The following is a 23685-nucleotide window of genomic DNA, read 5'->3' on the forward strand; positions in this document are numbered from 1 at the left end:
ATTATGAAAATTATGAGATTAAGCCAGCTTGAGTTAAGAGTAATTTGGGGCAAAAATCCTACTGCATGAGCACAAGAACAACAAGCTAAGAGAAAGCGAGCAGCTGATAGCTACTGCTGTTTGAGTCTTGTAGCAGCTACTGCTGTTTTTTTTAGCGCAAAATGCATCCTCTGGCCCATTTTGGACACGAGGGTGCATTTTGTAGTAAGAAAATGGCACTAAATGCTGAATTGCGCTACTCATGCAATTGCACATAATTACGAGGTAATTTTGTGGTAATTACGAGTAATCACACTAGAGAGAATGACGCCAGTTAGTCCGACCCCTATTTTTAACTCTAATCCTGTCGACAGATCTGCATCCTTCTTCCCTGCAATTCCAGGACTAAAGCCCACAGATCTGCATCATCTACCCTGCAGTGCCAGGGCTAAAGCCTACAGACCTGCATCATCTATCCTGCAATTCCAGGGCAAAAGTCCACTGATCTGTATCCTTCTTCCCTGCAATTCCATGGCTAAAGCCTGCAGACCTGCATCATTTACCCTGCAATTCCAGGGCGAAAGCCTACAGATTTGCATCCCTCTACCCTGCAATTCCAGGGCCAAAGCCTACAGACTTGCATCATTTACCCTGCAATTCCAGGGCGAAAGCCTACAGATTTGCATCCCTCTTCCCTGCAATTCCAGGGCCAAAGCCTACAGACTTGCTACAGACCTGCATCATCTACCCTGCAATTCCAGAGGTAAAGCCCACAGATCTGCATCCTTCTTCCCTGCAATTCCAGGACTAAAGCCCACAGATCTGCATCCTTCTTCCCTGCAATTCCAGGGCTAAAGCTTACAGACCTGCATCATTTACCCTGCAATTCCAGGGCGAAAGCCTACAGATTTGCATCCTTCTTCCCTGCAATTCCAGGGCCAAAGCCTACAGACCTGCATCATCTACCCTGCAATTCCAGGGCTAAAGCCTACAGACCTGCATCATCTACCCTGCAATTCCAGGTCTAAAGCCTACAGACCTGCATCATCTGCCCTGCAATTCCAGGGCGAAAGCCTACAGATGTGCATCCCTCTTCCCTGCAATTCCAGGGCCAAAGCCTACAGACCTGCATCACCTACCCTGCAATTCCAGGGCTAAAGCCTACAGACCTGCATCACCTACCCTGCAGTTCCAGGGCTAAAGCCTACAGACCTGCATCATCTACCCCGCAATTCCAGGGCTAAAGCCTACAGACCTGCATCATTTACCCTGCAATTCCAGGGCGAAAGCCTACAGATTTGCATCCTTCTTCCCTGCAATTCCATGGCCAAAGCCTACAGACCTGCATCATCTACCCTGCAATTCCAGGGCTAAAGCCTGCAGACCTGCATCATCTACCATGCAATTCCAGGGCTAAAGCCTACAGACCTGCATCATCTACCCTGCAATTCCAGGGCTAAAGCCTACAGATCTGTATCCTTCTTCCCTACAATTCCAGGGCCAAAGCCTACAGACCTGCATCATCTACCCTGCAATTCCAGAGCTAAAGCCTACAGACCTGCATCATCTACCCTGCAATTCCAGGGCTAAAGCCTACAGACCTGCATCATCTACCCTGCAATTCCAGGTCTAAAGCCTACGTACCTGCATCATCTACCCTGCAATTCCAGGGCAAAAGCCTACAGATGTGCAGCCCTCTTCCCTGCAATTCCAGGGCCAAAGCCTACAGACCTGTTACAGACCTGCATCATCTACCCTGCAATTCCAGGGCTAAAGCCTACAGACCTGCATCACCTACCCTGCAGTTCGTGGGCTAAAGCCTACAGACCTGCATCATCTACCCTGCAATTCCAGGGCTAAAGCCTCCAGACCTGCATCATTTACCCTGCAATTCCAGGGCGAAAGCCTACAGATTTGCATCCTTCTTCCCTGCAATTCCAGGGCCAAAGCCTACAGACCTGCATCATCTACCCTGCAATTCCAGGGCTAAAGCCTGCAGACCTGCATCATCTACCCTGCAATTCCAGGGCTAAAGCCTACAGACCTGCATCATCTACCCTGCAATTCCAGGGCTAAAGCCTACAGATCTGCATCCTTTTTCCCTACAATTCCAGGGCCAAAGCCTACAGACCTGCATCATCTACCCTGCAATTCCAGGGCTAAAGCCTACAGACCTGCATCATCTACCCTGCAATTCCAGGGCGAAAGCCTACAGATTTGCATCCTTCTTCCCTGCAATTCCAGGGCCAAAGCCTACAGACCTGCATCATCTACCCTCCAATTCCAGGGCTAAAGCCTACAGACCTGCATCATCTACCCTGCAATTCCAGGGCTAAAGCCTACAGACCTGCATCATCTACCCTGCAATTCCAGGGCTAAAGCCTACAGACCTGCATCATCTACCCTGCAATTCCAGGGCTAAAGCCTACAGATGTGCATCATCTACCCTGCAATTCCAGGGCTAAAGCCTACAGATGTGCATCCTTCTTCCCTGCAATTCCAGGGCTAAATCCTACATATCTGAATCCTTCTTCCCTGCAATTCCAGGGCTAAAGCCTGGTGGTTCTACAAACCAAACTGGTCCTACTAAAAGTTTTTCATTCAAACTGCTCTTCATGCTTTACTGGCTTTCTCCTTGTGCGGCTACTTGGAGGTATTTTCCAGGGCTTCCTTTTTTGCACATGTTCCCTTCACAGCAGACAGTACTTTTTCCGGAAAGGGTTGCTGACTATACTTCGAGCCCTTTGCACAAAGATAAATGTTTCTAAACCTGCATCACGTTGAAATTAATCACATTTGTACTGGCCTTTCATTGAACATGTGTTGGGAACACAATCACATATTAATGTCTCCACCAAGAAAAGTAGTTGGTTGGAAACAACCATGAAATCTTTTCATTGTGAACTAATATTTGAATGCCAACATCAGTCAACAATGGTTTTTTGAATTTTAGGTTTAGATTTTGCTGCAGATGTTCTACAATTACAATTTTCTCTTTTAAAATTTACTATTGACCTCCTTGTAGTGTGTAACCAAATTTTTGTCAGAATACATTTTCAGCTTCTGTAGCGTGTCATGTTTACTCTTGTTTATTGCACCATATTATAGACTCAAAGACTGCTGCTAAGGACCGTATCGTTTTTTAAAGGCCCTGAAACCAGGCATATAACGAGGGAGAGAGCCTTTAATAACTGGTATATCCATAGGCAGAAGGTCAATAAGGCTATTAGAACATTCAACCCACAATGTTCTAAATTAAAAAGTGAGAAACAGAAAGACAAACATTGGAATGTGGGAGCAGAAGGCTTATACCAGCCATTATTAACCCCGAGCCCACTTCATTGTATTCATTAGAGCTCCCAACATTCTAATTTTCTAATACTCATAAATCTTCTTTAATATAAAATTAATTCAAAATGCAATGGCATAATTTTCTCTGGATTTCTTCCTTGGAAGTGGGCAATTTACTTTGTGTTTATTCGTGAGCACAGAAAAGCAATTTCACTGTCACTAGTTGAGAGTCCAATTAGGACTGTAAATTGATTCAACATAACTGAAAGTGATGTGTGTTGACACACCTAGAGCCAATGGAACATTTGCCCTATAGTAACACCTAATAAAAATATTGACATATTAACTTCCTAATTGCTAACTTTTAACATAATGTTTGCAGGTGTATTTGAAATCAGTAGGTTGTGTATATGTTTAGGTACCGGTAACAGATCTGAAGAGAAATTTCGTCTTTGTAGAATTACAAATGCATGCATTATTATGTAAAATGTTTCCATTATATTTAAATGTACACTTGTAAAGTTCTTGTATATCGTACAAATATAAAATGACGGCGCTCATTAGGATCTTCTTTAAAACCCCTTTGTTTTTTTTATTTTTCATTTTCAGGTTGAGAAAAGTTTGGCAGAAAAGGAAATGTACAATAAAAAATTGCTATTTGACCATTTCTCATGGCACGGTATGTGGTACAGAATTTGAGAAAACTCAGTATGTGTTCAATTGTATTGTATATTTAGTTTCTAAAGCATGTCAAGATTTTAAAGAAGCATTTAAATAAATAAGGTATAGTGGGGCAGATTTATGAGCCCCTTGCGCCACTTTTGCGTCACTTTTCCCATGTTAAAAGTGACGCAAAAGTGGCGCAAGGGGCTCATAAATCTGCCCCAGTATGTTTTATTGAATGCAGAAACCTTTAACTTATGGAAAATGTACTCAGTCAATGAAACTGTAATATGAATGATTGTTTTGTAGATCATAAATAAACGAAATGACCTTTAAACGCTGAAAAAAGAATGTAATTTTCAGAAATCTTAACTTATCTGATGTACATTAGAAACATTTAATGAATGTGGTGAGACTGCAATGTAATTTTCAGCAATCTTAACTTATTTGATTTACTTTAGAAACATTTAATGAATGTGGTGAGACTGCATTGTAATTTTCAGCAATCTTAACTTATTTTATGTACTTAAGAATCATTTAATGAATGTGTTGGGACTGCAGTGGTTCAAACCTGTCACCCGCGGTTCTCAAGTTGAATGGTCCGTTTACTGAGCTCTCCTGGAGACTATTAAAATTGTAACAGACTAACCAGTATTTATTTGAAGAACAAAGTCCTTTCACACAGTACAAAAACCAGATTAAACACAGCTGCAAATGCATACTGCAAAACACGTTAAAAATGAAATGTGTGTATAATTAATTTTCCATGGCACTCTCCCTTATTGCCATTACTGGAGTGATGTATTCTAGCATTCATTGCTTCACTTTGCTGCTATTGCTCTGTCTTCACAACTGGACTTGTGAAGTCTCAGTCCAACAGTGCTGAGTGTACAGATTGAGCCAGTATTTAAGTTTTCTTTGTTAATTTTCTTAATAGTGTTGCCCCTGCATAGCAACAAGGACCAGAAGGAAAACAGCAGGTTTGATTTAGCGAGTTTGGTGTTAGGGATCCATCCCTAGTCTCTGGGGTTCAATTATTAGGATCTGTTTTCCACTGGAGCGCGGGTTTGCAGTGCACATGTCCCTAGATTTCAGCGGCATATAGAGCCACTGTGTTGGATTTAACCTTATGGTTGGTAATCATTGATTCTGAGAATGACTTTTAGCTCTTGCCTGCAGAACAATGCCAATACCTACAGTGGGCATCTGGTCACCTCATTACTCAGCATTTGTTGTCTTTCTTTTCAATCTCATTTGCTTGCTTCTTATCTAATGAATTGTCTTCCTCTTCTTCTGTTTGCTCCTTCCTGGGCCAGATTTTCTTTTTACCATCCTTTTAAATATATAACTTGTATTTTCCACTGCTTACATTATAGGAACTACTTTTTCCCTTTGTTTTAAGCAGTCAATGAGAGTGCACGTGCTTCCTTGCTCTTTTCTGTACGCTGCTTTCTCTTTCGCAGTTATGCCCTCCTGCAGTCTCCATTATGGATGATTAGCGCTTGTGAACTTCACCAGAGCAAAGAAGGGCAAGGCAGTGACCAAGCGCACCACTTCATATTGGATTAGCCTGTGCTTTATGCTCTGTAATGCCCTGGGCAAGAAAGATGCTCCAACTGGCATTCATGCCCACTCAAATAGGGCAAGTCCCATTCAAATAGGGCAAGTCCCACTCAAATAGGGCAAGTCCCACTCAAATAGGGCCTTAACTGCTTCCGCAACTCTCGCGAGTGATGCGTTTGGTCATTGACATCCTAATGTGCGGCCACATGATCATATTTAAAATACTGTGGGTGCACATTATTGCCCCACAGCTCAATGACACAACGGTGGATACTTTTCAAGGATGGGTTGCATGACGTCATTGATTGACCAGCACTATCCAGTCCCGCCTCTTGTGAACTTCTTGCTCCCATACTCATTCATAAGGTGCAAAATCTGCAGGAAACGTATCAATCAATAGAGAAAATTGCTGCCCACCTGCAACAATATTTCTAGTGGATGCATTGTGTTTGTATAGATTCCTCACTGCCCTCCCTCCTCCCCGGTGAGTTAGTGCGTGATTAATAAGATTCCATGAATGCATGCATTTCATGTGCTGTATTTGCCTCTGTCCTTTATGCACTTTTGGTTCCTCTCCACACACTTTGATGAGGTAGGGTGCAAGGAGGGTGGGGGGTCTGCCCTGGGCGGCACAAGTTTTGGGGATGGCAGGCTCCCCCCATCCACTCCTTTCTGCGGTATCACCAGCACCCCGGCTCTTACACACGGCTGCGGGGAAACCGCTGCAGGTATCACAAGCCCCCCCCCTCTCTTACATACGGCCGCAGGGCGGCTGCGACAAGGCAGCTAGTCTAGCTACACCAGTGGTAGGGGGAAAGTACCAGGAACTCATAATTCATCACCGGTTGCCACTTATGGACCCAGATGTCCTCACATGCTGGATGAGTGTGGTCACTACTGAAGTAGGCAAGGCACCACCTAGTGGTGCATGTGGAAAAGGATTTTGGATCCAGTCTGGCACCTGGATGTATCCACCAGAAATATCGTTACTGAAGGTAAGTAACTTTTTTGCTTCCATCAATATCAGTATGCCTTCCTCTTTAATTACTGTACTGTAGACAACATCTTAGCGCCAATCATACCAATCAATAAACACTTTGCTTTGAATTACAAATTGCTGCAAAATGGTATAGGTTGAACATCTCATGACATCATAATCCGGTAAAGACCAGCTGCATCTAAAAATGTGTATTTAAACAAAAGTGAGGACTAAGACAGGTTTGTGAATTCCTCCCAACACTGTTTAATTGAATGGTAACTTGCCACTCTTGCTTTAGGAAACACCTAGACAGAGTAACCATGCATGAGACAGAAAACTTCTTGCATATGCAGTTGAGGGAGTGGATCCCCACCGAAACGAGAAGGACGGTCACCCAGGCCCTTGTCAACAGCAGACTGGACTACAGAAACACCCTCTACGCAGGAGCCCCGGCCAAACTCCTGAAACGGCTCCAACGCATCCAGAACACCTCCGCATGCCTGATCCTCGACATCCCTCGCCGCAACCACATCACACCCCACCTGAGAGACCTGCACTGGCTCCCTGTCGACAAGAGGATAACCTTCAAGCTCCTCACCCACGCACACAAGGCACTCCACAACACCGGACCAGCGTACCTCAACAGTCGACTCAGCCTATACACCCCCACTCGCCAGCTCCGCTCCGCCAACCACACCCTCGCAGCTGTCCCCCGCATCCGAAGAGTGACCGCAGGCGGCAGATCATTCTCCCACCTCGCCGCCAAGACATGGAACACCCTCCCCATCCTCCTACGGCAGACCCAGGTCCTACTGACCTTCAGAAGACTCCTCAAGACCTGGCTCTTCGAACAGTAGCAGCTTCCCCCCCCCCCCCCCCCCACCCCCCCTTAGCGCCTTGAGACCCTCACGGGTATGTAGCGCACTTTACAAATGCTATGATTGATTGATTGATTGATTGAGGGCATGAATTATACTCCCATAGTGGGGTCCCCGAAAGAACTTGTCTTGTCAAAAGACAAACCGTAGAATCTGCCAAAAAAATCGAAAACATTGAAAATGACTTTGTTTTTCCTCAATGATAGAACAAGAGACTAGACTACATTGATTTGGTGAAAATCGAAAACAAAAAGACTGACTGGTTCTATGGACTGCACCTCGCCTCTGCTGGGAAAAGATAACACAACACAATAAAACAGCAGATCTGGGCTCGCAGTTGATGCTGAGCTGTTTCTATTGGAGTAGGACCAAGACAGATTCGCTTTTGGTTGCTCGGTGACTGGAGTGGTGCAGTTGTTAAAAATAAAAAATTGAATGAGATTCAGGTTGAGCAACTGCCAGTGACTGGGACTTTTGCAAGCTTTCCATTACCTTCTGTTGTGCGCATATCTTGATTAGAAACGGGGAAATAAATCAAGTCAGCAAAAAAGAGGTATTCCCAAGAGGTCAGGCGTTGCAGCCAATTCCCTGTAGGTAATTGGAATTTCCAAGCTTTTTTGACAACATTTCTGAAGCTGTCTGACAAGGAAAATGACTCCCTGAAATAATGACTAAGCGAAAATATGTTCATTTTCATAGAACATAAAGAGATAGCAGAAATTGCTGCCATGCATGCTACGTCAACCAGCTAGGCATAACACTTAATCCTAAGCATATCTACACATACCTGCTACCTTTGTGTCAAAACTGACAAGTAATGCTTTTATTTTATACCTCAGTAATGTAGTGTTGATATTTTTCAACCATTTTCGTAGCCCGCCGTTATTATTGCGTGATAGAAATAACCCGTCCACTACATCCACCTAACAACTCTATTTACCTGATCACTCAGGTAAGTCTGGGTGAGTCGGTGTGGACAGGGGCAAGGCTCCCATTAGTTCAGGACCGGGAGCCCAAAGCGCAGAGGGGCAGATTTAGAGTAAACTCGGACAATGCTGCATTTTACCAATACAGCAGCAGTCAGAGGGGCCTTAAGAATGTCTTAAAATAAATGTATACTTTTTAGGTCTCACGTCTAGCGATGCAGTGCGTAGCACTGCTCGCGCAGTGAGAGTACTTTTGTCCGGGGTTTCAAAACAGAGCCTGGAATCGCACACGCTCGTGCGTGTGCTTTTCCTTTTGGCTTCCGCGATTGGCCTTTGCGTGCGTGTTTTCCCCAAAGACAGCACGCAATAGGCCAAAGGCGGGTGCATTGCTCCGCCCATGGCCTATTGGTGTCTATTACGCGCATTGCTGACATGTGTTTTCAATTGCCCAGACACGGGCACTGGTCTTCCGAGAAGGGCCCTGGCACTTTTTGAATATTTTTTTTACCAATTAAGAAAGTCCAATTTTTCGATTTAGTCTGTTTTCGATATTGCCTTTGAAGCTAATGATGTTACTAACGCTGCCGGTGAGTTTCGAGGCTTCTGTTCTAAAGTACAATGCATTTCGACCCCATCTCCTCCTGTAGGCTCCGGCATCACGTCCGTCCCCACTCAGTCACGCTACTCCCACCCACACCACTGAGGGGTGTTCTATATCTCATCAATGTAAAGCCCTGGCCCTATGAGGTGATGCCCCGCTCCTGGGGGATTGCAGGTTGGCTGCGCAGTCTTTTTACGCCTCTCTCTGGACCTGGACAGAGGCCGGGCGATGAGCAACAAGTCACTTCCGGTCACAACCGACCCGAGCCTGTCTCACTTGTTTAACCATAGCGCTCAGACGCACTGAGAGGCATATCAAGGAACTCTTGCTTTTGTTGGATCTTTCCCTGTTTTCTTGAGTTTAAATCACACTGTGTGTGTGCTGTAGATTTGCAGATTGCTTCTTGGAAACAAAGTAGACACTCGCACAGAGTGATTTTTTTGGGGGGGGGAACTTCCGTCTCTGTGTAGGCTTAAAAACTCCTGAATGGCGCGCAGGTAATAGTTGATAAAAAGACACTTGCGTGTTCTGATTTTGCGTTACATTTTTTCGTTGAAAATACAATGTAGATGAAAAATATGTACTGCCAGCTTTCTAGCTCGCTGCTTGTCTTTTGCCACCTCGAGGGTTGCGGTGGGTTCAGTGGGGTAACATTAGCCCCTGCAGTACCGGGTGGGGGGGGGGGTCCAGCATTGTGCACAGGCTCAAGTTTCGATACCTCACAAGGTGGGTGATCACGTGTTTAACATAACCATGCTACAGTTTGAATGCATGAGTGAATCAACTAACGAACACCGAAAAATGAGTGCATGATTGAGTGAACGGAGCAGTGTCTAAACGAATACATACTTTGTGCTTCACGCACCCAATTAGGGCTTCGGGGCGCTTTGGTGATCATAGTTAACACAGTGGAGGGACCGATTTAGAATTTGGACACTTGAGTGAAAGGTGCTTTTTCCGGGAACCCTTAGCACCAGCAGAAGGCAACACTCCCCACCCCACCACAAAGCATGCATGTTCTACGCATAAATAAAATACACCACACAATTTTTGTTTGGGTAAAAACTGCTGCAGGTTTATTACATACACCGATATTTAAAATGGTGGGTTACATTATGGGCGATCCAAGGGCAGGCAGCCAACTGGGCCGCCTGCCCGCCTGATGAGCTAAGCAGCACTGGGGCGAACCCCATCTGTGCTGCCCCTTCGGTGATCCTCTTCCCGGATCACGGTCCCTTATTACTCACGCCCCTTTCAGGGCGGAGCGTAGCAAGGCAAGCCCTCGGAAGCACTAACGGGGCGCCGACACGGTTTTCCAGGAACCTCCCATGAGGCTCCTGGGCTCTGACTCTGGCACCCCCTATGGTGCCGCCCAGAGGTACCCTTCGGTACCCATTTGCTTCCAGATCACCCTGTAACTCCGCCTGCAATGAAAAAGAACAACATTACAACATCCTATGCCTCCCCCGCTGCTTCCACGCCGGGTAAGCGGTAGGGTGGGAGACGGCGTGTCCAGGGTGCAAAGAGGAAGGTCAGTGGGTGGGGGGAGGCCTATATACCCCCACTGTTCCTCGTGCCCCGGAAATGACGCACCCTGCGCGCCGCAGCACCCAGGCTGCCAGGGTAGGGGCACTCCTCCCCAAGGGGTCTCCACACCAAGAAGAGGGGGGGTGGGCTGGTGTCTTGCTGGCACTATAGGCCTGCCTTCCTTAGAGCACCCTGCAGACGCCTCGGGCAACCGCATTTGAATTGCAAAAAGGCCCCTTTTCAGAAAGAGTATTCAGTTGGAGCAATGTACACAATTTTAAATTGTTCAACTCTGCTGTGTGCAAAAGTTTATTTATGTGTGTTTGCGTGCAGTTTCATGTGCACGCGCGCAATATTAAACACAGGAGACATTTTATTTTGTGGCGCATGCTGAGCCTGTGCACGCCCATTATTTCTTACTCAAGATGCCAACAGAGAGCTCCTTTGGATAAACCTTACTTGACGCACTGGGGCCACGACGCTAGATATCGTTGCTCCACCTGTGACCGAGGGTCGCTTCAGATCAGCGCAATTCATTTACCTAAATCCTGTGAATCATAATTGTAATGCTTTTCTAGACTCTCCATTGGACTCTCCCATATTCTAAATGTAATTACGATAAAGTGATTGCGGCACTTCCCCCGCCAACCTAGTTGTATTTTCTCTCCTGCGCAAAGTAGGCACACGTACCGTGCGAACGCACGTTCACCACTTTTAGGCATTTAAGCATTGAAAATGCAATAGGTCTCGCCTTTTATTAAGTTGAAGCCATTTTGCTTTGCTATACAATACCATTAGCAAAGCAAATGGCTTTAACTTAATCAAAGGCGAGACCTATTGCATTTTCAATGCTTGTTTTGGCTATGTAGTGGATGTCATATTTTTGTAAATCGATACTGTTGACCTCGACATAGTCTCAAAGAATGGTCGTTTTTAATGCTTGATTGCCATCTTGTGGTCATTTTCTATAATTGCAAGTTTTTTAATTTATTTATTTAGTGCATTTTTATAAAGCACGGACGTTACCCAAAGGTGTCAGAGCGCTGTACAATAGAGCTAGTTACCTTACAAGAGAAAAGTGGTACAAAATAGAACATTACAAAGAAAAACAGGAGACTAAAAATGAAGGGTACACAAACACAAAATCCAACACAGCACGCAGGGGTGAGGAATGTACAGGAAAAAATACAAATTTACAATGAAGAGCGAACTTCCAAGAGGGACCTGAGAATGAAAGCATCATAGTCTCACGTTTTTGCAGAGCGCCTAAGTGAAGGCCTGCGCGCTATGTACAATTAAAGTACGAGGCGCTTGATGACGGTTTCATCGTGTTGATTCATGGGAGAGGAGGCTTGCTGTGTTAGTTTGAAATATGTGGGGTTTTATCCTCGGAGCCAAAGATGCACTTCTGCGAGGTGGGTGAAGATTGCAGGCCAGGCCGGTCTGCGAATCAAAACCACCCCTGACACAAATGTTTAAATCAGTTACACCTTGCACCATGCAAGTGAGCATTTGCATTGCGTGGATTCTGTGTTCAGAAGGGAACACCCCAAATACTCATTTTGCTAAACAAAAAAATTATCCAGATAGTTATTAATACAAAACACATGTTCAAGTACATTGGCAATATTTTTTCAAAGCCTATATCACGATAGGCCATCCAGCCACAGAGGCAACTCCGCCGGATGTCCAAAATAACAGATGTTCGAAATGCTTGTACCAAGCTTGTAGTGAAAGATCCTTGGGGATGCAGCCATCTCTGTTGTCTCTTTAAATTTGTAGAATCGGTACGCGATAGTGTGATGGAGGAAACTGCTCAGAAGGTAGTGCCTTCCCCGGGTCAGCAAGTGTTTTGCGAGACGAGTGGGCTACTCCGTGCAGTGCAGTTTTTACCAGTCAGGGTGATAGATCTAACCTGTTTGACATTTAGCGCTCAGAGTCAACGCGTTCCTGCTCGCAACTCTTCAGCCCTGACTGGGTTGATCCAGAACGTGTTACTCCAGGGCGATAATATTCCAGGGAAATGGGCCAACATCGCTGGAAAGCCAGCGATGTTGCACCCAAAACGGTGATAGCCTTGGTGATACGACCCTGTGGTCGTATCACCATAATCCACCTCCCATGTTAGCTATGCCTTAGTCAGGAATTTAACAGACGTTAAATTCCTGTTAAATTCCTGCGTTAAGGCATAGTTAACGGGATTTAAAATATCGCTACCCCTCGTTGAAGATATCACGAAGCTGGGGTAGCGATATTTTCCCATGGTGTTTGGTCAGGCACGCCTCCTTTGCATCTCATTAGAGATGCAAAGCGAGGCGTGAACAAAACAGGAGCTGAAACAAGGAAACACGCGCTAGCGTGTCCTTGCAAATAATGCAATATAATTATCGCCGCTTTTCAGCCGAAAACAGACGCAAAAGCGGTGATAATTATGTCACCAGCCCTTGATGATATGCCCCCAACTAACCTCCAAAATGCTCTTAGAACAAACCCAAGAGATAAGGCCTTAGGCAGGCTTTCTCAACATTTATTAGTGCACGCAAATGTGCAACTCGCCCCACGTTCTCTCACTGCAATGCTCAAGACCAGAGGTTAGACCAGTTGTGTTTTTTCACGGCGTAGCCTTTTTATTCATATCATATCAACATTTAAGAGCTTGTAAGCAGAGTCAGTCAAAGTACAGATGTGCATAAAGCAAACATTCATTTCATAGAGATCAAAGCAAGATGGGCGCTGAACACCCAAGTCCAATATCATATTTCACATTCCAAGAACATCCAGCACACATTGTTGTGAGATCCGCTGTGCGCAGTGTGCCAGCTGGCCCCGCCTTGCAACAGCCTCTCCATAGGTTGCACCCAGGGCATCCATGCACCCTTCCTAAAGGGAATTTACAGGCAAATAAATGGGATAACTTCATCACATCGCCATCTCCTTGAACCCCACGGAAGAACCACCTACTTAAAAACAAGGCACTGTATAGCGCATTGGCCCACCGGGATACCTGAACACAGGTGTAATCCCCAAACGTTTCCAAAATCCGGCATCGCGGGGTAGAGCAGGAGAGTCCAGAGACCACCGCAGGATAGCCCCCCCACCTGCCCAGTGCCCACACAAATCATACCCCATCAAGGGGGCAGTCAAGTCTCAGAATCAGAATTCTTGTGTATCCCCCAATATTATCTGCCAGGAACCCCGCCACAGGGCGAGGAGCTTACTGGCGCTCTCTCCCTCCCCGAACAATGCTGTCTGAAGTCCGCCATAGAGCCCAGAACAGTCTGACAAAATCTCACGGCCGAGTGATTGGCCTCTCATTTTCTTAGCTAATAACCAGCAGGTCAGCCCCCTCTCCCACCAGCCCAGTGCCCAACAAGCTAATTACAGGCTGATAACAGCCAAAGGCACCTTACTAGTGCCTCTCAGAAGCCGCATAACACACCGTCTGTCGGTATGCCTGTGTTGTGACCAACCTGAGGATGATAGCTATGGCCTCCCCTCTGCGGCAGCCTTGCTCTGAGGGCCCACCAGAAAAGGCGGGGGGGGGGGCGGTCACCCTGGCCTGTGGGTGCCACATGATTGAGCAACCCTTCATAAACATTGGCTCACCACTATCGCCGTACTTGCGATGGTTGCTGCGGGCTACCAAATGGTTTTCCCTGTCCCCATGTGCTTCAAAGTGATATATTTTCCTATTCCACCAACGCAGGCAAGAGCCCATTCGTCCTTAAAAATACTGGTTTGCCTGTGGGACAGGGATACACTCCAAATCCCCATGCCAGCGATTTGAGCCTACCCCTTGTTTAACATGTTGTGGCCAAATCGCCCGTGCAAAAAGCTCTCTATGGCCTTTCATCCAATATGCTTGAGGTTGCAATATGTGGGAGACATACGCTAGCAGGAGCAACACCCTGTATGCTTTTCTTTGTCACTCCATCGTTCTTTACCTGGGGAAATATCCTGTATCCCAATGATGAATTGTGCCGGAAAAATGCATTTGACATAGTACTATAAAACTCCCAGATGTCCGGGATATTACTACAAAAAGGGGGTGCCGTACAGGACAAGGATGTTGTGCTCCCCTCAACTAGAAGTGATCACTACCTCTCAACACCAGATCGCTATTAGCGGCCCCCTGTAGGACGCTACAATGCAGCCATCAAACCGGTATGCTGTAATTTTGTCCACATAAATTTAAATATCCAGTGCTAGCTATACCTGTGTCTCACCCATGCCTTTCTATGCCCTCACATCAGTCATGGCATGCCAACGACGGCAGACTACATCAGTCCGATACTGACCCCTATGTGGCTTATTGGATCGCTAATTAGCACCCCTATGCAGGAATCCGCAACGCATGCCCTTAAACTGTGATGCTGTATCCCTGTCTATACTTATTTTAACCTCCCAAGCTAACTATACTTACATCTCTGCCACGCGCTGTTTATGACCTAGCATATTACAACAGTCGTGGCATGCTAAGCGACACCAGTCTACATTAGCCTCAACCTGACCGCCATGTGACTTACTGGGTCAATATTAGTGGCCCTGTGCTGGAAATCGCATCACCTGTCATTGAACCTGGATGCTGTCTCCCTGTCTATGTATATTTTAATCTCCTGAGCTAACTATACTTGTGTCTCCTCCATACCCTTCATATGCCTTTGGATATGCGATCAGTCATGGCATGCTAAGGACAACGAAACCAATAGTCCCATCTTGACCAAAAGAAGACTTACTGTGCCGTGTGAGGAATTTCACAACAAATTGATACCCTGGTATAATCTTTTGCGGCAAGGAAACTATCAGCGTTTGCACCTTGAGCAGTCTGAGGTAACATAATGTACGTTAATGCCCTGCGCTAACAAAAACAACTCTAACCAGATCCCACCCATCACTGTAACTAGGAAGTCCCAGAATGCAAGCGAGGGGCTTCTAATGGATCAACTTTGCCAACGGATTTCCCAGCTGCAACCACCTGTCGGAGCCCGCATGTATATTGACGGGTCATTATGCTCCCAGCTTGCCCCGGCTCCTGGTCCCCAACCAGTGCTACCTAAAGGCAAGCCCTATTAATATCTCTGTATCCGTCCTGCCCATTAATAAACAATTAGAGCCCGCAAAGCCAAGTCATGGGATGAAAGGGCCAGCCCTTTTTAACGACTCGATATCCATTCCGCCCATTGCTAGATGATTAGGGCCCGCAAAGCCATTGTATGGGATGTTGCCTCCTCATTGTCCCTTGTTCAGTGTTGCCATAGCTACACCACCCCCCTTGTACTTTTTAAGGCCAAAGGCTTACCATCCGCACCCTTACGGTCTTTACATTGCCCCATGTCCTTCAACGTTCATGAGGATACCATCTCATTCCTAGATGAACAAATGCTTTGTGCCCGCCCAATCCCTTCACCCTCCAAACTTTCCAATATGCCACCATATTTGAAACTGATTTTCCCAAAGCAACGCACATACCTGCGAGCACTACCCTCATAACAGACCTAGCAGCAGTGACCCCCTGCACTGCGATCTCCGTCCACCATACCACTGACATCTTAGGTGCTCCCGGCATCTCTGGGTATGACCGGTGGCGTTGCTGGTTGTTTGTCTTAAACCCCACCGTTCTTGGCCGCGGGAAATGTAGATCATGATGGTTGAATCTCGGGAAATCATCCCGCATGTCTAGCTGCCACATCACTCCATGCAGCTCCGTGTACAATGCGAAAACAAGAAACAATATACACTGGTTATAATACGACACACACAAAACTGTTTTATTATAGCATCAAGTATTGCCGATTGGCTTAAAAAGTATTCCTGGCGACAAATTATAGTGTGGTGTGCCTCTCTAATAAATGGTTCTGCCAAATTGGCTGATAATAACTCGCCCTGTTATGAGGGAAGCAATATAGCGCTGCGTGCTTCGCAAGAGTCTCACCCCTCACTGATCTCGAGTCCGAAGAGACGCCTCACAAGCCCATTTATTATATCATTTTTGTATAGGCCGCTCCCGCCTACTCCCGGCAGCTGACTTCATCTATTTATCTTGTTTTAATAAAACATTAAATATGGGTTTTGGCTTTACCATGTTGTCTTATGTGGCCCGCAATAGCAAGTTTCAAAGCCCTCGATATGCTGCCCATATTGCAACCGTGCATCCAGGCCCTTGAGCCAGCCGCGACATGTAGTACTGCAATCCTGACCTATTACGAATGCCGCTTGATGGATAATGTTGTGAACTGTCTACCCTCTTAAACCCCTTCACCGCGGCAGGAATTCCGCCGCGGCGCTGGGGGGGGTTTGGGGGCAGCGCGGTGGCGCTGTGCTCGTGACGGAACCGCTCCGTCACGAGCCACGGTTGAGCTGTGCTCATGACGGAGTGGTTCCGTCACGTCTCCGCCCACTGCGCTAATCGCCCGCACAGGCGGGGAATTAGCGCCGCGTGGGCGGAGCGGCGGCCAACGGCCGCAGCATGACGGAACCACTCCGTCATGAGCACAGCGCAACCGTGGCTCATGACGGAGTGGTTCCGTCATGAGCAGGGAAGGGATTAAGGAAGGTCAAAAGATTTGTAATAGCAACAGCGTGGCTCTTCTAAGCCCCGATGACTCGTTCAAAACCTGACAATTAGTGTGCCCATACCGCTGCCGCATTGCAGTCCTCAAGACATGAACCCGATTCCTCAGTACCCAGCACCAAAGGAAATTGATCGAACTTTATATACATTCTAGGTGTTGTATGTAGTGCTGTTGTGGTATCAGTGTAATAATAACAACCATTGTCATAGCCAATAGGTCTCACTTTTGGGACCTTATAAGTATTTAGTAATGCAGCACAATAGCCTTGGTGCAACAACATCAACTGTTGAATGGGTAAACATTTATAAGGTCCCAAAAGTGAGACCTATTGGCTATGCCAATGCTTGGAAGCTGCCGACTACGCCAGTGCAGTATTCGCGGCTAGTAGCAAGAAGAGGAGTCCAGGCAAGTTGAGTTACAATGTGTAGTTTATTCTCCATAAAAGATCCCATCCACAACCCAGCAGCGTCCTCTATCAACTGCCCGTTTTTTCCCATCACATTCCAGTCCCCTCACTGACATGGTGAAGTTCCAATGACAACATTCCACCATGTCGGCAAAAGCAAGCCAGAAAGCAGAACAAGATATCACACAGTTGTCTGCATATAACGTTCACGCAGCACGCTAGAAGTTGCAATAAGTAGAACTGCCGCATGATAGCATTGTGTTTTTAAAATTAATTGTCGGATGCACGCGAATATTACACTCTTAAAATTTGATGACTTCTGTTTAAATATTGGGGGGCATTGATTTTAATACTGTGATTTTGCTGGGGCACATTGTTGGTGACTCGCTACAGGGGTCTCTCCGTTCCACCACGGTCCTGTTTATGACCGATTGAGTGGAGAGAGGTTAACCCACGACCAGAGGGACAATAATCGGGTGCCATTTTGGGCGGTTAGCGCTCTAGTGATCCACCGCTGAGTCATTTAAATTCACTTCACTCGCGGGCGCGCAGCGGAGCTGCTGGCTTCTTACTCACGCAGCAAGCTAGAAGTTGCAATTAGTAGAACTGCTGCATGATCGCATTTTGTTTTTAAAACTAATTGTTGGATGCACGCGAATATTACGCTCTTAAAATTTGATTACTTTTGTTTAAATATTGGGGGGCATTGCTTTTAATACTGTGATTTTGCTAGGGCACATTGTTGGTGACTCGCTACAGGGTTCTCTCCGGTCCACCACGGTCCTGTTTATGACCGATTGAGTGGAGAGAGGTTAACCCACGACCACAGGGACACGAATCGGGTGCCGTTTTGGGCGATTAGCGCTCTAGGGATCCACCGCTGAGTCATTTAAATTCACATCACTCGCGGGCACGCAGCGGATGCGCCGCTAGCGCTCCTAAGGCAAGTCCGTCTGCTCCTGTCCGTGCCAGAACGCTGCCGGCTGGCAGAAAACTCTGTCCTCCTACGCGCCCACAATAATGTCACCCCAAACCTATTCAAGGAAGGAGCTGTTGGAGGTAGGGACAAATAGGTTTAGCTTGGAATGTGAAGGCAGGCTTCGCGTTGATACTGGAACCTTTATAAGCTGCTGCCCTTGTTGCAAATGGGCAGTAAGTCAGCCCCAGAAAGTAGCTGGCCTTTTGAACAAACATCTGCCTCCTTGGCCGCAAACCGTCACAAATCCGACCCCTAAGCTAGTCTCAAATAAAGATAAGACGTCAGATGTCATTTTTCAAGGGCTATACATAAATGCTAGGTCCATATCTAAGCACACCACGGAAGTCTGGGATTTCTTAGATGATCAAAAACCTGACATCTGTTTTTTTACTGAGACATGGTTACACACACATTCCTCTACCTCTCTAGCTATCGCCTTTCCATCAGATTACACGGTAGTAAGGCTGGACAGAACATGGAAAAGGGGTGGAGGGTTATCTATAGCGACCCGTCCCACCTTAAATATAAAAGTGCTGGACACAATATCATCTCCCGGTATGGAGTTGATGATTATATCTGTGGAACCTGTCCAGGGCCATAAAATAATAGGAGCAGTAGTGTATCATCCTCCGGGGGAAAATAAGACCTTTTGTGACTCACTATTAGAAATACTTGCCCCATATGTTCTGCAAACAAAAGATTTCTTTCTTTTAGGGGATTTCAATTTTCATTTTGATATTGATACTAATACTGATACAGCTGACCTGCTGGCAGCTTTGGAATCGTTAGATCTTTTTCCAAAAGCAGTTATTCCAACACACTTAGCAGGTCATACACTCGATAATATGTTTACCAATATTCCCAGTTTGAGCATAGAGCCACCTCAAGTAGTAAGTTGGTCGGACCATATGGCCCTTAGCTTCTCTTTTTTGGCTCCTAAAGGTTCGGGCCAACCGCAATGGCGGAAAGTCACACGTAGACAATGGAGGAAAATAACACCTAAGACGTTTAGTACAGTGTTCTCTCCTCCATTGCTTAATGAATGTTATGACATCAATGAAGCGTTATGTAAACTAGAGTCAGAGATAATAAGGGCTTTTGACACGATCGCCCCGAGTAAAACAGCAACAATCTATGACAGAACGAGCCCGGCTCCATGGTATTCTGATAGCTTAAAGATGGAGAAAGCCGCTTGCAGAGTGAGAGAACGTAAATGGAGGAAATCAAAATCTGAGGAAGATAGACTGGCCTATAATATAGCACATAGGATGTACCTTAAGAACTGTAATACAGCAAGACGAACATTTCTAGCCACTCGAATAGATGAGGCAAAGGGCTCGTCGAAAGAACTCTTTAGGATTCTTAAGGAGCTTACTACCCCAAGAGTAGGCAATTCTACCTGTTCCCCCACACAGGAATCCTGCAATAAGCTCGCTAAGCATTTTAAAATCAAGATAGACAATATCTATGATTCTTTTGAGCAGGTATCAGAGAATAGGGAAGAAATCCTAATCACAGATAACTCCTCCCTACCGAGACTGGAGACCTTTGCAACCATCACTAGGGAGCAGGTTTTACCACTACTGAAACACATCAAGTCAGGCTCCCCATCTGATATAGCCCCCCTCACATGTTATCTGACTTAGCAATGGAGCTAGTAAATCCAACAAGTGAAATTTGTAACCTCTCTTTAGTAACCTCCTCTTTTCCGTCTAGATGGAAAAAAGCTTTTATTAAACCTCTGCCCAAGAGACCATCAGCAGACTGCGCCGATTTACAAAACTACAGACCTATCTCGCTTCTCCCAGGCTGCTCTAAAATAATGGAAGCTCTGATCAATCGCCAACTTTCAGATTATCTGGAACAGCATGACCTTTTGGATTCCTCGCAGTTGGGCTTCCGTGCTGGTTACTGCCCAGAGTCCGTGCTGGTAGAGGTAACAGATACTATCAGGCTGTTGCTGGACGAAGAGACCCCCACAATGCTGGTCCTTTTGGATCTGTCAGCAGCCTTTGACACCATCTCTCACAGAATTCTGTTGGATAGACTGCAAGAGATTGGTGTCACTGGGATGGCATTAGAGTGGCTGCGGAGTTTCCTATCGGACAGATCTCAATGTGTACAATTGGACACCTTTGTCTCCCAGACTACATTGGTGGATAAGGGGGTCCCTCAGGGCTCCATTTTAAGTCCCACCCTGTTCAACATCTATGTGTCATCTCTGGCTACCATTATAAAATCCTGTGGATTCCAAACCATCTCCTATGCGGACGACACACAGGTGATAGTCCCCATAGAGAAGGACCCCACGGTGACCAGAGACAGATTTAAGAGCTGTATGATGAAAATAGCCACATGGATAAAATACAACTACCTGCAACTTAATTCCAACAAAACTGAGATCTTATTGTTTGGTAAAGCAGAGGATTTGTGGACAGATGAGTGGTGGTCTGAGAAACTTGGAGTACCCCCTGCCCCAAAAACATGGGTAAAAAATCTGGGCATTTTAATGGATAATAACTTATCCATGGAAGAACATGTTAAGACCCTATCAGGTAAATGTTTTGGACTGATGCGCACTTTAAAAAAGGTCTTCCCGTGGATTCCTCTCTCCGCTAGAAGGGTTTTGATTCAGGCGCTTTTCGTCAGTAGACTGGATTACGGTAATGCTCTTCTAGTGGGGATGAGGGAGGACCTGCTCTCTAGGCTACAAGTCGTTCAAAACACGGCTGCCCGCCTAGCTTTAAATAAACCCCCGCTTATGCCATCCTTACCTCTACTAAGAGAGTTACATTGGCTTCCTATAAGGAAAAGGGCACTTTTCAAACTTTTGTGCCTAGTTTTTAAAGCGCTTTCTGGACAAGGACCTAAATACCTTATGAAGAAATTGGAATGGTATACCCCGGCACGACAGTTAAGATCCAGTGGCCAAAAGCTTCTTCAAACGCAGAGAATTAAAAAAGTTAAGATGGGTGGCCGTGCCTTTTCCCATCTGGCTCCAAATACTGGAATGCGTTGCCATTGGATCTGCGTTCATGTCCCACCTTGACTATTTTTAAGAAACTATTAAAAACCTGGTTATTTAACTGAAACGCTCTGCTTTTAGACGTCTGTCTCCCAGGCGCCGAGAGATCCCCTTGGGGATGATTCGTGCGCCATATAAATAATAATAATAAATATAAATAATAATAATAAATGCTGCTGTCGACAGAAACGTTTTAAGGTACGCCTTAACCAGGTAAGGTTTTAAGGTACTCTATTAATCACTTATGTAAAGAACTCAAATAGACTTTATTCTCATGGATACATGTAGACATCTAATCAATAGTTTAAATGTCATGGTACAGAGCGGGCTAGATGTCATGTGGGATATCCTGGCCTTTTAACCAAATTCATTTCGTATGTGACTCTTTGGTCAATACTTAGAATTCTGAGAAGCAAAATGTAGTAATCACCCATACAAAGAATATTTATTCTTCCTTTATTTCTCCAAGCAGTTATTTAGGTACTAGGATGTCTACAGCTGCAGCAGCTACTAATCACTAATGTAATAATAACATTCCATACCACTGCTTTAATACAGAACCACACGTTCTATTTTACATCACGAAGTTCTACATTTCTGCATACTACAATAAGGAATAAGACCCCATCACTACACAAAACTACAATTCCCAGAATGCACAGTGCTGCATACCATCAAACCAGAACAGAACGAGCGTGTTACAAATTTTAATAAAAACATCTGGCCAGGAAGCGGCATATTGTACCGGTCCTAAAATCAGGAGAAGGGGCTAGTAAGCGCTATATAAATACAATTACAATTACTCACCCTCCGGCACCTATTTCAGACACCTCATCTCCTCCAATATCAACATCTGCTTCTTCTGCAATGGCAGGGTCGCCTTCCTTTACAACTCCTTTCGAGCGCGAGAGAAGGCAAGCTGGCCATGGATAAGACCACAGCGTAAGGGCAGCAAGTTACAGCACCACAAGCTGTGTTGTTAGAAAAAGCAGACTCGCTTCCATTGCTCAGAGGCCGCAACAGACAGACGCAGGAAGTACAGCAAAGAACCAAAAGGGTGCAAAACATTGCACTTCACAATAAACACAGAAGAAGGACAACCTTACAGCCTCAAAGCAATAGAGCGCTTTTAATGTATGCTGCATTTCTCTGGAGAACCCGATTCGGCGTCTTGAAAATGGATTCGGATTACTCATTTGCACGTTTATTAATACAGGACGTTACTTACAGTCTCTAAATATGCCGTATTTCGTGCACACCGCTGACCGCATTGTTACTTGTGGACTGTAGGAGCGCTCTTGGAATGCACAGTTAACTCCAACAATTGAAGGAAGTGTGCCAAAGTATGCCCCTAACGTCGGCATTAGCAAACAAGTGGCGGCAGGAGTCTCCAAAAACAAGTGGGGGGAGTGCTGGCCGAAAGCAGGGAAGCGCAGCGTTTCCCTTGAGGGAGCGAACGCGATAATTGCTACCATATGGCGACGCTCGCTCCCGCAAGGGAATCGCCAGACGTGCACGCGTTGCTATTCAAAGCAATGCAACGCTTGCACGTTTTTAGGGCAAAAACGGAATCGATTACATGAGGTTCCCTCCTATGCAGCCCATGCGCGCTGCGTAGGCGAGACCTAAAAAGGACCAACACTTTTGAAAAACATTATTTCAGGTGATCAGACATGGTTGGTGCCCATAGTGACCTTGAGTGAAAAGGTATACCTGTTAAGTTGAACATAAACCGCATGGTCCAGTGAAGACCGAGGCAGGGTCGGATTGGGATCACAATTCGGCCCAGGCACCCCCAAAAAAGTGTCCCACATTCCCGGATCACACCCGTTCGTGAAACAGCATTTAGCTAGTCTCATTGGGCTCATTTTTAGATAAATGTTTGTTAAGTTAGGTATTTTTAAAGCTCATAGCACCAGAAACATTGGTGAAAACTAGAAGCACTGCATTTTGGCCGTTTGAGGTAGGTGAAATAAACAACTCCTGATTTGGCAATGCCGCGCGCGCAGGGTAAATAGTTTTATTTATTTATTTACTTAGTGTACTCCATTCCGTCGTATGTCTGAATCCACTATCCCCCCACCGTGCCCCGCATCACCTCCCCACAGCACTCCCTCTTTGAGCCGTCACTGCAAATATGTAATTTTTAAATAAAATGGTAAGCCATTAACTCTTTAACAGTCAAGAACACCTACCCAAAATACCTTGAAACCAAGGCCGACAAGCAACATGACGATAATAATGAGGATGTCTTGACGAGCGGCGAAAAGTAGCCAGGATCCCCCTCACATACACT

At 45.8% G+C, this 23685-nt stretch overlaps 1 protein-coding gene across 1 annotated transcript in view; it reads left to right on the top strand.

Moving 5' to 3' along the window:
* Positions 1–23685, top strand: part of LOC146812057 (arf-GAP with SH3 domain, ANK repeat and PH domain-containing protein 1-like) — a 1117518-nt gene that overhangs the window by 678101 nt on the left and 415732 nt on the right. Inside the window, exon 11 of the mRNA XM_085619062.1 lies at positions 3880–3949. Within this exon, the coding sequence (XP_085475188.1) occupies positions 3880–3949 (70 nt within the window). The remainder of the gene's footprint in view (positions 1–3879; positions 3950–23685) is intronic.

Source organism: Triturus cristatus, chromosome 7 (assembly GCF_964204655.1).
Source record: "Triturus cristatus chromosome 7, aTriCri1.1, whole genome shotgun sequence".
NCBI lineage: Eukaryota > Metazoa > Chordata > Amphibia > Caudata > Salamandridae > Triturus > Triturus cristatus.